Source organism: Helobdella robusta, assembly GCF_000326865.2.
Source record: "Helobdella robusta unplaced genomic scaffold HELROscaffold_5, whole genome shotgun sequence".
Classification (NCBI taxonomy): domain Eukaryota; kingdom Metazoa; phylum Annelida; class Clitellata; order Rhynchobdellida; family Glossiphoniidae; genus Helobdella; species Helobdella robusta.
In genome coordinates, this window is record NW_008705254.1 from 4,718,606 (window position 1) to 4,733,761 (window position 15,156).

At 34.3% G+C, this 15,156-nt stretch overlaps 1 protein-coding gene across 1 annotated transcript; it reads right to left on the reverse strand.

Annotated features, from left to right (window-relative positions):
• Positions 1 to 369: 369 nt before the first annotated feature.
• HELRODRAFT_68497 (hypothetical protein) lies at positions 370 to 7,866 on the reverse strand (the record flags this gene model as incomplete). Its single annotated transcript, XM_009026993.1, has 19 exons — positions 370 to 595; positions 733 to 772; positions 947 to 1,085; positions 1,468 to 1,545; positions 1,711 to 1,846; positions 2,223 to 2,307; positions 2,777 to 2,982; positions 3,359 to 3,486; positions 3,651 to 3,724; positions 3,963 to 4,093; positions 4,388 to 4,462; positions 4,647 to 4,702; positions 5,104 to 5,234; positions 5,700 to 5,799; positions 6,041 to 6,112; positions 6,535 to 6,675; positions 7,373 to 7,430; positions 7,556 to 7,650; positions 7,816 to 7,866. Coding segments are annotated over 19 exons (2,022 nt in total), but the record flags the coding sequence as incomplete, so codon positions are not given.
• Positions 7,867 to 15,156: the final 7,290 nt, after the last annotated feature.

Genomic DNA, 15,156 nt, shown 5'->3' on the forward strand with positions numbered 1-15,156 from the left:
GTATGTATCGAAATATAGATATATCGAAACCTAACACGGTTCGTGAGATTTTTATTTCAAACATTTAACCATCGGCGATATCACCATCAATAATGTTGTCATCCTCTTTGCCAAGATTGCCATCATTATCATTACCGACATTTTTGACGTCATCATCATCGTCATCGTCAACATTTTCATCATTATCATCATCATCGCCATGGATCTTTTCGTCATCACCATCGCAATCTTTTTTTTCCGGTTTAGCCTGGACCTCCACTTTCTTGTGTCCTGGAATTAGAAGAAAATAACGAAATATTTAATTGCTAAAAAGGATACAAGTCAAACATACAAATACAAAAAAACGTACAAAACCATACGAACAAACGTTCAAACAAAACACACAAACAAGGATACATACCCACAAACCAAACACACAAAACACAGACAAACAAACAAAACGAAATCATACAAACACACATACAAACCGTGATGCGTCAGTTCAGCTCCACACAATCTCAAATAGTGACCTCGATCAGCTTTCGGAAGGAAGGATCGACATGAAACCTTGCCCTTCCAACCGCATAAAATTAGTCGACAGTTCGGTCCATCTGTGCTGATTGTGGATTGGACAGTTGAATCAATCAATCAATCAATCAAATCAATCAACCATCAGTCAACCAGCTATCCACACAATCAATCAATCTTCCAGTCAATCAGTTAGTCATTCAATCAATCAATCAATCAACTAACTCTGGCGACGGTTCATACAAGAAAACACAGCCTCCCTGATCTGCAAACATGAAGAAAGATAAAACACGATGCAAGTATTTTTATCCACCCAACAACGATGATGATGATAATAAACAAAAATTATATCTAATTTAATATGGAAATAATACAAATAATAACAATTAATAATAATAATTAATAATAAATTTTATTAAAAATAATATATAATAATAACCTAATGACTGCATTTGGTCATGAGCAAGTTTAGAGAACCTATTGATGTAAGGGTTCTCTGAGCTGAGCAAGGTGACAACGTCTGCCCTCGTGACCTTTACCACCCTCTTCGTTATGTAGGGGTACAAGAGGTGCAAGCCCTGAATGAATAGATTAATGAATGGATGAATGAACGAAATGAATGAATCTATCGATCGATCGACCGGATTTAATTAAATGTATGAATGAATAAGTTACGTACATAGTTGCTTTAATAAATATATTAGATACGTACATCTTCTATGCCAGTATACCTCATTGAGTGTACACAAACTTTACAAACAACTGCATACAAAATAACTGCATTCAAAACATCTGAATACAAAATAACTACATACAAAACAGCTGCATACAAAGCAGCTAAATACGAAACAACTGTATACAAAACAGCTGAATACAAAACAACTGCATACAAAACAGCTGAATACAAAACAACTGCATACAAAACAACTGCATACAACAGCTGCATACAAACAAACCCACATCTTGGACCAGTCTGAACTCACACTCCACATCCTTCGATACACTCCTACTCAAAATTTTCACCCCGAAGTTTATGAACTGAAATATAAAAAAGATCGATGATAATAATAATAAAAATAAACAAATAAAAATTATACCGATAATAACCAACATCATCATCATTCCTATCATCATCATCATTCCTATCATCATCATCATTCCTATCATCATTATCAGGATCGTATTAATATCTAGGTCATCGACCTTGAACTTGTCCTCGTTCTTCTGAACCAGTTGTTTGATGACAGAAGACACAAAATAGATGTTCCTCTTCTTGCCGGTGTCACATCTCACCATCAGCTGATCGAATGGAAAATCATCGGAAATGCCATAAAACTCGCTAGATGGAATAAAAATAAGTTGGGAATTCCAAAGTTATTAGTTTCATTTTTGATATTTTTTTTTAAAAATTGCATTCCCCCAAAAAAAAAACCTCTTCATAATAAGTAACAACTTTGACATCGAATAGCGGACACCGTTATCATGATCATCACATTGATGATGCTGATGATGATGAAAATCGTCATCATCATCAGCATCACCTCCACCACCATCATCATCAACAGCCATGATACAAAGGTGTTTGAAAAAGTTCATAGAAACTTTTGTCTATTCAGCTTTTTCGCAAAAATAAAACCAACTTAAAATTTTTGCAATCGATGACGTCACAATGACATCGTCGTCACATCATCATCACCACTACCACCATTACTAACATGATGGGCTTCCACATTGGATCGTTTTGCTTCAGAAAAATGAACGGATCCTCTTTGTAGCCGAAGTGCTTCTGCTTCTTAGATGCTCTTGACATTAACATAATTTATTAATAAATTTATTCATTTATTCATATATTAATTCATTAATTTATTACAACTTATTACACACGCATACAAACAGACACACACAGAAGGGCGTCTACCTATCATGTTCAGTTGTATTCTTTCTTTTCTTGCTCTTTCCGTCAGCAGCGTTCGTCTCCACTGATGAAGTTTTACGTGTTATTCAATCACTAGGTCATCATCACATCACCATTCTTATCGTCACGTCATCCTTATTATCAACATAGCATTTGTTATCAGTCCAACTAACAGTGATCATCATCGTCGTCGTCATTATTACGTCATAGTCGTCATCATTATCATCTTTATTACCAATACGTGATGATAATGATGATGAAGTAATTATTACTTTTGAAATGAGCTAATGGTAAAACAGCAAACTATTTGAGTTGATCTGCAAACAAAATATAAAAATAATGAAAATGATGAACCTTCATTATCACCACCATCATCATCTTTTTCATCCTCATTGTTACCATCATTATCATTACGACTCTTTTCATCATCATTATCAGCAACACCAAGCGACGTTAATGATGATGACGATGATGTTGATGACGATAACGACGATGCATTTTTTCTCAACAATGCCACAAAGAACCCGCCGGTGTCTTGCTTGTGGGGAAGAATCCGCATGCTGATGATGGTGATGATAATGATGGTGATGATAATGATGGTGATGATAATGATGGTGATGATAATGGTGGTGATGATAATGGTGGTGATGATAATGATGATGATGGTGATAATGATGGTGATGATAATAATGATGATGGTGATGATGATGATGGTGATAAAGATAGTGATAATAATGCTGATGACAGTGATGATGATGATAATGGTGATGACGATGATGTTAATAATAATGGTGATAATGATGGTGATGATGATGATGACAATGGTAACGATAATGATGACCGCAACAAAAATGGGGCTTCTAATGACGAAGATGATGTTTTTAATCAGAATGGCAGGAAGATGAGAATGATGGTAATGATGGTTTCCAAACTGACCACTTGTGCAAACTGAACTGCACCACTTCCTCCTCGGAGGGAGGGAATAGGGTAGGCACGAGTTGGGTGTGAAGTCTCTGGGGTACCTCCGCATAGCTACTGTACCATTCTTCGGTTTTTGTCATGACCTATTTAAAGTTAGTGTACGTGTGTTTGTGTGTATGTGTGTGTTTTTCTGTGTTTGTTTGTGTATGTGTGTGTACAACACGTTCGTATGTGTATGTATGAGCATAGGAGATGCACAACAGATGACAAACAAACAACTGGCAACAAAGTCGAACAGCCAGCCAACCTTCCAGCAACTTCTACCAGGCTCTGACAGCAAGCCAGGCAGACGCTCCTTTATATCCACTAATTCTACGGCGCCTGAAGGAATGGAAACTTCAAGGATAGATCAACAACGACACACAGCGAGAACGTTAACAACAACCACTTCAGTAAGGACAATAAATTCGACACTTTTACATTCCTAAGTAGAGAAAACAACAGCCATAGCAGCAGCAATAACCACAGCAACACCAACGACAACAGCATCAGCAACAACAACAACAACAACGATTGCAACAATTCTTGCAATAGCGTCATCAAAGACATCCAACTCTACCCTTCATAGTTCTCAGTATATGCGCCACAACGGCTTCATTCTCGACGGGATTCAGCGAGCAGGTCGAGTAGACAATCAGGCCACCCTCACTCAACATCTCCATCCCTCTCCTCAATATTCTCCTCTGTAAACTGGAGAGATGATGACGGTGATGTCAGTGATGATGACGACGACGACAATGATGGTGATGATGAAGATGAACGTAACAATAGCAAACCTGCCCCAGTTATATAAGCTATAAATAGTAACACATGACCTTTTTACATAATTTAAAATTAATGAACTCAATAATAATTAATAGCAAACAGCACATTGAACGCCAACACATGAAACTATCACCTAACGATAGCAACGATAATAACCCAAAAATAGCAACACAAATAGGAAACAATTACACGATCTATTTATAGCAAAGCGTGACCTACTTATGCAGACCGTGGGCCGATCCAGGGTTCCACCTGTGCCAGGCGTCCACATTCTTTCTCAGGGTTCCGTCGCCACTGTAATGATGATGACGACGACGAAGATGATGACGATGATGACGAAGATGATGACGACAACGACGACGATAACAACACACAATAATAACGATAACTTGTTGACACAACAACCGCGATTAACTGATAGTTTATAAAGTTTAATTGTTTTTTTTTTATCACTGAAATCTGATCTGTGGTAAATAACCTGCATGGGACGTCACAGAGGATCCTATCAAACTTGACAACCTCATCCGTCGTGGGCTGTCGTCGGTTGAACATTTGTATCAATGAAATTGCAGTCAAAATTGAAAAAAAAATATTCGAAACCAGTGAATCAACTAAATCAATTAAAATAAAGAATATTAACAACCAAAAATATCGACCAATAAACTGACAAACTATTTATTAACTGATCCAAATGTGAACCAATCAAACAGCAAATTATTGATTCAGTCAATCAAATCAATCAACAAAGCACACTACATTACTAACCACCAAATCAAATCAACCAGCTAACCAGTCAACCAGCCAATCAAATGAAACATTAAACTAGCCAATCAGATCAAACTATTATCCAAACAACCAGCCAATCAAATCAACCAGCCAACCAAATCAAACATTTAACCAGCCAACCAGCCAATCAAATAAATCGGCCAACACACATGAAAAAAGTTAGGCATGTTAGTAGCGTCCATATTGGTGACAGCAAAATTGGCACTGAGCAGCCTGTTGATCTGGTGGACCATCAGGTAGCATCTCTTGTTATCGCAATCGTTCGCTATAACGAAGCCACCTTGAATATTTTGGAATTTATATAATTTATAATTTGTTTCAGTTATTAAATTACGTCATCATCAATCGAAGAATAAATTAATCGCAGTAAGTTAGAAAAAATAGTAGAAAATGTCCGTCTATAAACTTGAAAATGATAGGTATATTTCCTTTCAAATAAATTAAATGAATGAATGAATGAATGAATGAATGAAAAAAAAATCAATAAACTAGTAACTCTCAATCAAAAAATCAATCAACCAACCAACCAGTTAACAATCAATCAATCAATTAACCAACCAACCAGTTAACTGTCAATCATATCAATCAATCAACCAGTTAACCATCAATCAATCAATCAACCAGTTAAATATTAACCAACCAACCAATCAAACAACCAGCCTGCCAGCTAGCCAATCCACAAACTAACAACAACAACAACCACAAATAACCAGCATGCACACATGCAAAGAACTAACTAACTAACTAGATTCGTGCTTATTGCTCCCATCATCATCCTCATCAGAGTGGAGGAACTCGATGAGTTGGGCTGTTTTCGAGCCGGGAGCTGCACACATATCCAACACCTGATGACGTAAACATTATGATGATGATAACGATGATGATGATGATGATGGAGGATGATGATGATGATAGTGATAACCATGATGATAATGATGATGATGACGACGATGAAAATGCTGATGATGATGATGGAGGATGATGATAGTGATAACCATGGTGATGATGATGACGACGATGAAGATGCTGACGATAAAGATGATGATGATAAAGATGACGATGATAGTGATGATGATTAGCACAAACTTTAGAATGTGGTGTGACTTGAAGGACCAATGGAGGAATCATGCTGACTGCTTCTTGCCTACTTATGTAGCCCTGTCAAACAGTCATCATCACCATTATCATTATTTGTATCATCGTTTGTATCATCATTTGTATCATCATTATCATTACTATCATAAGTATTATCATCATCTATATCATCTATAATAATCTTACTCATCTTTGCACTCAGTTTCATTATCATCAACACAACCACATTCATCATCACCATCGCCACCATCATCGCCACCATCATCATCATCACCATCACCACTATCATCGCCACCATCATCATCATCACCATCACCACTATCATCATCATCATCATCATCACCGTCAGCATCATCACTGAGTTAACAATCATCACCATCCCCACTATCATCATCATCATCACCGTCAGCATCATCACTGAGTTAACAATCATCACCATCATCATCATAATCATAATCACCACCACCATCATCATCATCACTAACACTTTCAGTTTCTTGAATGAGAAACTGATGCAACCTCTTCAGTCGACCATCCTGTCTGATGTCCTTTCTAGCCAAGTCCAACTGCCATGCCAACTCATCTGGATACCTGATAATGATGATGGTGGTGGTGATGTGGTAGGGCTAGTAGTGATGAGGGTGGTGTGGTGGTGGTAGTGATGATGTGGTAGTGGTGGTGGTAGTGATGATGCGGTAGTGATGGTGTTGGTAGTGATGATGTGGTAGTGATGGTGTTGGTAGTGATGATGGTGGTAGTGGTGATGAGATAATAATAGTGATTATGATTGTTGTGACCAAAAATGATGGTACAAAAAATGTGACAGATTGTGAGGATGATGATGACGACGACGATGATGGATGATAAGAATGATAAGTTATAGAGATTGAAATTATATAAACCAACCATCATATCTCAACCAACCAACCAACCAACCAACCAACTAACCAACCAATTAAGCATATAGTCAACCAACTCACCAACCAACCAGCCAACAAACCAACCAACCAACCAGCTAACCAACCAATTAACCATATAGTCAACCAACTCACCAACCATCCAGCCAGCAAACCAAACGACCAACTAACCAACCAACCATTCTAAACATTTTGGCATTGTATCTCTTTCTTTGTTGACTACATCACAATCAGGATCACAGCCAACATTTTCGACATCATAATTGTCTTTTTTAATGTTGTTGTTATCTGTGTTGTTGTTGGGTTGGCTAGAGGTGGGCTTTGTTGCTTCAATAGTGTTGATGCTGTTGCTGTTGTTGCTGGTGTCATTATTGTTGCTGCTGTTTATCTTTTCTTGCAGTTTAACATGGAGAAGATTGTTTAAATAATCCTTCTTAACAATCGATAGCATATCCTTTGCATGGCTACAACAATTAATCAATATTAATTAATTATGTAAATCAATATTAATTATGTTAATTAACATTAATTATGTTAATTAATTATAAAATATAATTATATATAATATATAACATGAGGTGGTGTGAACCTTTTGAACCCAGTAACTCTGAAAGTGCAGGGTAAAGGTCGCAATAATGCCTCCATAAAATCATTCCACTCCTCTTCTGGCACTATACATTGACCCTGTCAAAAGTAATTTTAAAGTATTTTTTGATATTTGCTAGTTTAACAATTACTTTTTAATTAGTAACTCATTTTCTTTTGTTATTTTTACTGTTCAATTATTTATTATGGTCTAAATATTTATATTATTTTTGAAAAAAATATGGTTTGTAATATTTCTTATACTTTGTAGTAACTTTCAAATAATTTGCTTTCTTTGGCCTGAAGTATATACCCTTTGGAATTCGTATAACTACCTCTACGATCCACATAACTGCCATCTTCCCTTGTCCTCTAAAAAATTTTTAAGATAATGATAAATAAACTAAATATAATATTTATTTTAAATTTAAATCAAAACTCTAAATTAATTAAATCTAATTAAATTAAAAATAAATTAAAATAAGAAATCACCTTCCCACCACGCGAATTTTTTTTGTTTCTACCCATGACAACAAGATTTTTTATCAAGTGATTTTAAATTATTGATTTAAATTTTATATCGATTTACAAAAATATCTTTTTAAACTTAAATTAAAATATTAAACTGAAAAAATTAACTTTAAAATTAAAGTTTAAAATAAATAAACTCAACGGATCCACACTTAACAACAATTTTTTAAATCAAACAATACTTTAAAAAATGCCAGATTTACGCAAATTAATTTAATGAATTTTATTTTATTTCAAATCTCTGAACGCAAAAAATACACGCACACGAGAAAAAACCACTTGTTTTGATTGATTTATTATCGCTACTAGCATAGACATAAAAAACCGTATACAGAAATTAATCGTAACATAGAATCATATATTTCTAACAAATTACATTTAAAAAATCACATCAAACAGCATTTTTGAATTAACTTTAGAGACATTTTCTATCAAAATTTTTCCAAAAATCTTTAAAAAACTATACCTTACTAATTCATTCATCACTTCACAATATTTCAATGGTTTTTCAATAATATAACGTTTCAATCAAAAAAGTTACAATGATATATGTACTAAAATGTCTCAAATCATGAATTTATCCAACAGTTCGGTTAATTTAATTTAACGAGAACATTTAAACCGTACAAATATTACGTAGGCTAACTATTTCTTGAATAAATGCAAAATCAAGTATAAATTTTTTCAAAGTCCAGTACTGTTTTGTGTTACATGTTTTGTATGTGTGTGTGTGTGGTGTGTGTGTGTATGTACGTACGTATGCGATGTGTGTATATGTGTGTACATGTATGCCGGTGAAAATGCAACTAAAATGGGATGGACAACAAAATCTACCATTCCATTATAGATTTCAAAATGTCATATCTAGTGATCTACCGGCAATTAAGTGCATACGAGATAGTGAAAATTATGTGTTGCATGTAATGTTATGTGTTGTGTGTTACGTGTGGCATATGTTTGTATTGTATATTTGTGTTGTATGTTACGTGTAGCATATGTTTGTATTGTATATTTGTGGTGTATGTAATGTGTGGTATATGTTTGTATTGTATATTTGTGATGTATGTTGTGTGGCATATGTTTGTATTGTATGTCTTTGTTGTACGTTACGTGTGGTATATGTTTGTATTGTTTATTTGTGATGTATGTTATGTGTGGCACATTTGTATTGTATATTTGTGTTGTATGTTTATATTTTGTATATTCAAAAAGTTAAAAAAACTACGCAATATATACAGATAAGAACATTGAAATACAACATAATTTATATCCTGAAAAGAGAAAAACCGAAAGCAATTCAAACGGACGTTGATGACTAACTTTTTTGTTAAAAAACTCATTTCGATGAAATTTGTTGATGAATCATAAACATCAAGTCAATATGTGTAAATGCCACACACACACACACACACACACCACACCACACCACACCAAACACACACACCACACCAAACACACACACACCACACCAAACACACACACCGACAGACACTGATTCTCTCTTAAACACGTCAATTAATTTAAACTCTTTGAATGATAAACAACAAATGTTTAACAATGGTTGTAAGCAAGCATTTGTGTCTGATTAACTCTTAAATTGATAAAATAAATTATTATAACCATATAATTACGATAATTATATCAATAACTACATAACTAAAATAACCATACAACAATTGCAACGACAGATCAAACGTATATTATTAACCAGACAGAGAGAATTAAAAAAAATATTAATATTAACATAATTAACATAAAAAATTCAAATATTCAAATTCACTGCCAGTGTCAAGATTCGCGAACGAATGTAAATTTAAAATACACACAGGGCTTAACACGCGATAAAAAAAAAGCTTCTGAGATGAAGAAGAAAAAACGCATTCGAATGAAATATCAATACAAGTTGAGTGTCACTGTTTCTCCGCGCAAAATAAAATAAATAGTAATCAATAAATCTCTAACTCATTTCATCACCATCTTACCACTAAAATCATCATTATCATCATGGTCATTATTATTATAGTTATATGATCAATGTTATATTAATATAGTTATATGATCAATCAAGAGTTATATATCAAATCACATAATAACCACATTGTAACGTAACAATTGATTGTAAATTCATTTTTGAAATAAGATAGAAAAAAAACATGATTAAATGAACTACTATATACATTATTGGTTACAACTGTTCGGTGTGATTATGTTTACGGAAGACTGTGTTAAATATTGCCTAGATATGTTGTGTTAATATCATCGGTCTGTATACACGCACGCACACACACACACACACACACACACACGAACTTACTCACACACACAAACACACACAATAATCAGATTTTTTTTAACGGTACACTGATCAGATGTTAAATATTTACAAAAGGCATAGAATAATAACAACAAAGAAGCTTGACTGAATGAACGAATTGAATGAAATGTTTTAATGAAACAATGATCTTCTATCCACTGTTCCACTATACTTGCACACCATAATACATATATATTGCATATTATAACATTTAACAAAACTTCATTCAGTAGCTACCATTCAATCACTTAAATTTATATAGCGCCATCTTCAATCTCAAATGATAGCTGGATGAGTCTGCTTTTGAACCGGCTAATTGAGTAATAACAAGCCTCACGATGCCTCTATACTAATAGCCAATTTGATTATAAATACTATTTAGTTCGTTATTAATACTAAAAATAATATAAATAGCATTTTACTGCAGCCACCAATGATATCAACAGTATTAACGGTATCACTGAAGTAGCAAAAGTAGTAATTTATTATTAAGAAATGTTCATCTAAGAAGTTTTACCGAAAAAAATGACACTAGAAAGATTTCAATTGAAATGGTTGTCATCAAAATATGTCTCATCTTCATCTTCCTCTTCATTCATTCCGAGGGAATATTTTATCTTATCCATGGCCTCTCTTAAACTTCTCTGGTGGTGATCGTCTTGGAACCATCGCTGCCTGGCAGCAGTGTATTTAGAAGCACCTCTACTGTCGTCGTCGTTGTTGTTGTTGTTGGTGATGGGTTTCAGCTTGGCTCTTTGTAAGTTAAGCTGGTTGGTTGAGACTTGGAAGAAGGCAGACGGTGAAGGCGCTGAGAAAATGATAACGTGGTCATATGATGATGATGAGGATGATGAGAACTACAGAAAAATGATGATGGAGATGGCGAAAAATGATGATGGAGATAATTGAGAAATGATGATGGTGAAGCGACGAAGATGATGATGGCAGTGATTACAACACCAACAAAAAATTTTGCAATGCGGGCTGAACCAACCTTTTCGTTCACTGGTGTCAGGTTTCAGAGTCTTCAATTTCATCTTGGCTTCATGTAGCATGTTCACATTCATCATGAAAGGCTCCTAAAGAAACCAATCATAAAATGTTATTTCCAACAACAGATGATAATAAAAATATATAAATAATATTAATTATTATTATAATTAATAATAATAATATGTATTATTAAAATATTTTAAATTTGAGTAAGAAAAAGCGAACCAGGACTTTTTTGTCATTTTTCTCAAGATTTGCAATTTTCTTGATGTTGACATTTTCTTTATGGTGAACAGCAAAGCTCAATAAAGTTGTTGCTGTTGTTGTTGTTTTTGATGTCGTCACTGATGACGTCACTGGAAACATCAGTGGTAGCGGTGGTGGCGGCGGCGGCGGTGATAATGGTAGTGATGATAATTGCGACGACGATGACTTTGTTGGTCGTATAGAAAAGTCTGGAACATTTGTTAATGTGATGAAACTACTCTGGGTGCTTTTGTCTGACATTTTGTCGTTGTTATCACAAATTACATTACGGAGTTTATAATTTGTGTTGTCGTTGGTAATATTTTTGTTGGTGAGAATACTTTTGAAGTTTGTTGTTTCGATGTTGTTTTTGTTGTTGTTGTCAACAGAATTGAGATTCTTATTTAGTTGAGCATTCTTGGCTGCCAATCTTTTCAACGTGGCCAATGATAATTTTTTTTGAGAATGGACACGAAGTTGTGGATGCTGTAGGGGCTGCAGCAATTGATGCTGCTGTTGAAGTTGTTGTTTGTGAACGTTACACAGTATTTGCATTTGTTGTCGTTGTTGTTTCAGGCAGTGAGGATGATTTAGCGGTTGTAGGTGGCTGGTGATGTCTGGTATGTGTGGTGATGTTGCTTCAAGGCACAACTGTGGCTGTTTGCATAGTGGAGTTGTTGTCGTCACTTGCTGTGTTGCTGTTGTTGTTGCCATTTGTTGCATTGTTGTTGTTGTCAATTGTTGCGTCATTGATTTTGTTTTCGATGCTGACAATGGAGGTGAAAACTTCTAAAAAAAAATTTCAAAATTTGGAAGTTATAAAAGTGTAAGAATAAAATAAATAATTTGACAAAAAAAAATATTTTGATTTTTTTAGAAATTTAAACTTTTTTTTAAAAGGTTGAATTTTGCCTTTAAAAGAAAAATGTATCCAGTCTAGCATTGCATTGCATTGACCGAATTCGACTGTAAAGAGATCCATGTTCAAAAACCTCGATGAATCTTACAGGAAGTTGAGCGCTCCCGCCTACAGCGCTATATAAATACTAATTACAATAATAACAACAACTTTTATTGTTACAATTCAAAAACTGGTTGAAACCTCTTTATAATTCTTCAACCTATCCAACGTTTTCCTTCTTTCATTCCTCCTGAATTCCTTCTTTGTCTCCGTCAGAAAATCATCACCCAGCTTATCATACACGTTGGGAGTGCTGGCGCTGTTGCTAGAAGACTTGTTAATGCAAGCCAGCATGCCAACCAATTTGGCCTACGTGTTATTTGTATTCATTCTTTATTAAACCGTTTCGCCAAGAGCATTGCCACTCACAAATCAATCCTCACCTAGCCTTAAATACTCTTATGCCACAGCAAATGATGTTCATTAAGTAGCGTAGTCACACACAAACACACACTCACACAAAACATGCACACACTCACAGAAACACACACTTCTACAAAACATACAGACACTCACATCGAACATACACTCCTACAAAGCATAAACACATAAGTGTTTTAGTTTTGAAAAGGCAGAATTCAAATCGAGTCAGTGTGTGCAATTATAACTACGCAACTGACAACACGAATAATAAATTAATTAATTAACAAATTAATTAATTACTTATTACAAATAAACATAGCCAAATAATACTAATAATAAATAGATAAATTTACTTTATCGCCGCCGTACAGCAAAGTCTGCCTCTCCAACTTCAACATCTTACTTTCCTGCATGTTTTTAAACCTCGTCAGAGATTTCTAGATAGGAGGAAAAAATATTTGAAAGAACGAAAAAAAAATTGTATAAAGTCCAAAGCAAATGGGTTTAAATTTTTATTATCATGAAATCCAACAGCCACTACCTTCTTAAGCCTCAGCCTGGCAATAATTTTTCCCAGGCGAGATATCTCTTCATTCAACGTCCTCAACTTTATTTCATCCTCATCTTTCTCCTCCTCTTCCTTTTTATCTCCCTTAGCACCACAATCATTACCGCGATCAACAGAGTCACGAGGCTGGATGGAATTTACGCGATCATTACCAGCAACGTCACTGGCTATACCATAATCATCATCACAGTCATTAATGGCGTCTTCTATTAGTCTGACCAAATCTAGGTCAACTGCGTCTTCGAATTCATCGTCGTCGTCGGAGTTATTATTATTTTTATTTCTTGCGGCCTCTGAAATGAAAGTTTCATGCGTTTGAATATTTTGAAATTTCATTTGCATGTGTACATATCTTTAAATGGATGTCTAAAACGCGAAAAGTACTGTCAAAATTATTTTCGTATACGTGTTGATCAAACACCATAACCTCATAACATGTATGTACAGCGCATACATCGTATATCACACCGTGTACACAGTACATGTGCATAATTTGTATCACATTGAAAGCAATTATCATTACATTCAAGAAATCTGAATATTAATGTGAAATAATTGCTTCTACACAAAAGTTTTCAACGTTATAATTAATGTACCATATAAAATGGTTATAGGTATTGATATATATCTATCGATAGACATTAAATAGATACAGATATAAAACAGAAATAGTGTACAAACTTTGAGCTTCTAATTGCACTTTTAATCTTTTCTTAATTTCAGTTTTGCCGGCCATAATTTCTTTATTGATGCTGATTTCAAAGTCTAAAAGTTTCATGTCAAGTTTGTGTAACTCATGTGACGTTGGTGTGTTTGAGTTGTTGTTGTTTGTGTTGTTGTTCAAGTTACCAGCATCCAGTTTGTTTTGGCTCATTGACATATATTCCATCTGTTTTGAGAAAACATTCCATCCAAAAATAAACTAAAAACGAGACAGACAGGCAAAAGATATTAAGAAGTTTATTGATAAACAACAAGTGAAGGTAAACAGTAAATAGAAAAAGCACGCATGATGATGACAACACGCACTAATACAGTAACTTGTTGAAACAACATTATATTTAAATCACATTACAGGTTATACATTACATCACATTCAGGATCACATTACATTAAATGAATATCAACTTAGACTCAACACAGAAGCAAGCCACTATTGTCTCCTTACAACATTTTTCTTCAGACAACATATAAAAAACGACATCTATCTATGTACCACTAAATTGTAAGCTATCAATTAACAACGTAGTTGTAAGTAGTAATAAAAGTAATTAAGTAGTAATAATAAGTAAAGTGATTACCTGTTTAGTTAGATAATCATATTTGGTCTTCAAGAGTAATTTCTCATTCAGCATCAACTGAACTTTGTCTCTGGATAAATCATCTTGAAGCCTAAATATGCCGACATGAAAATGATCATGAGATGATATGATGATGGAAACCAATTAACATCAACTAATTAATTAATTGATTAATTAGCCAATTAACTAATTAATTAAATCAAACCTGTAAAGTCTTTCAGACACATGCTGTAGAAATGTTTGCATGCCAAATGATTTTTTATCATCATGTAGTCTTTTAAGACAATCTAAATATGTGCACATGTGATAATGAATATATGCGTTGGTA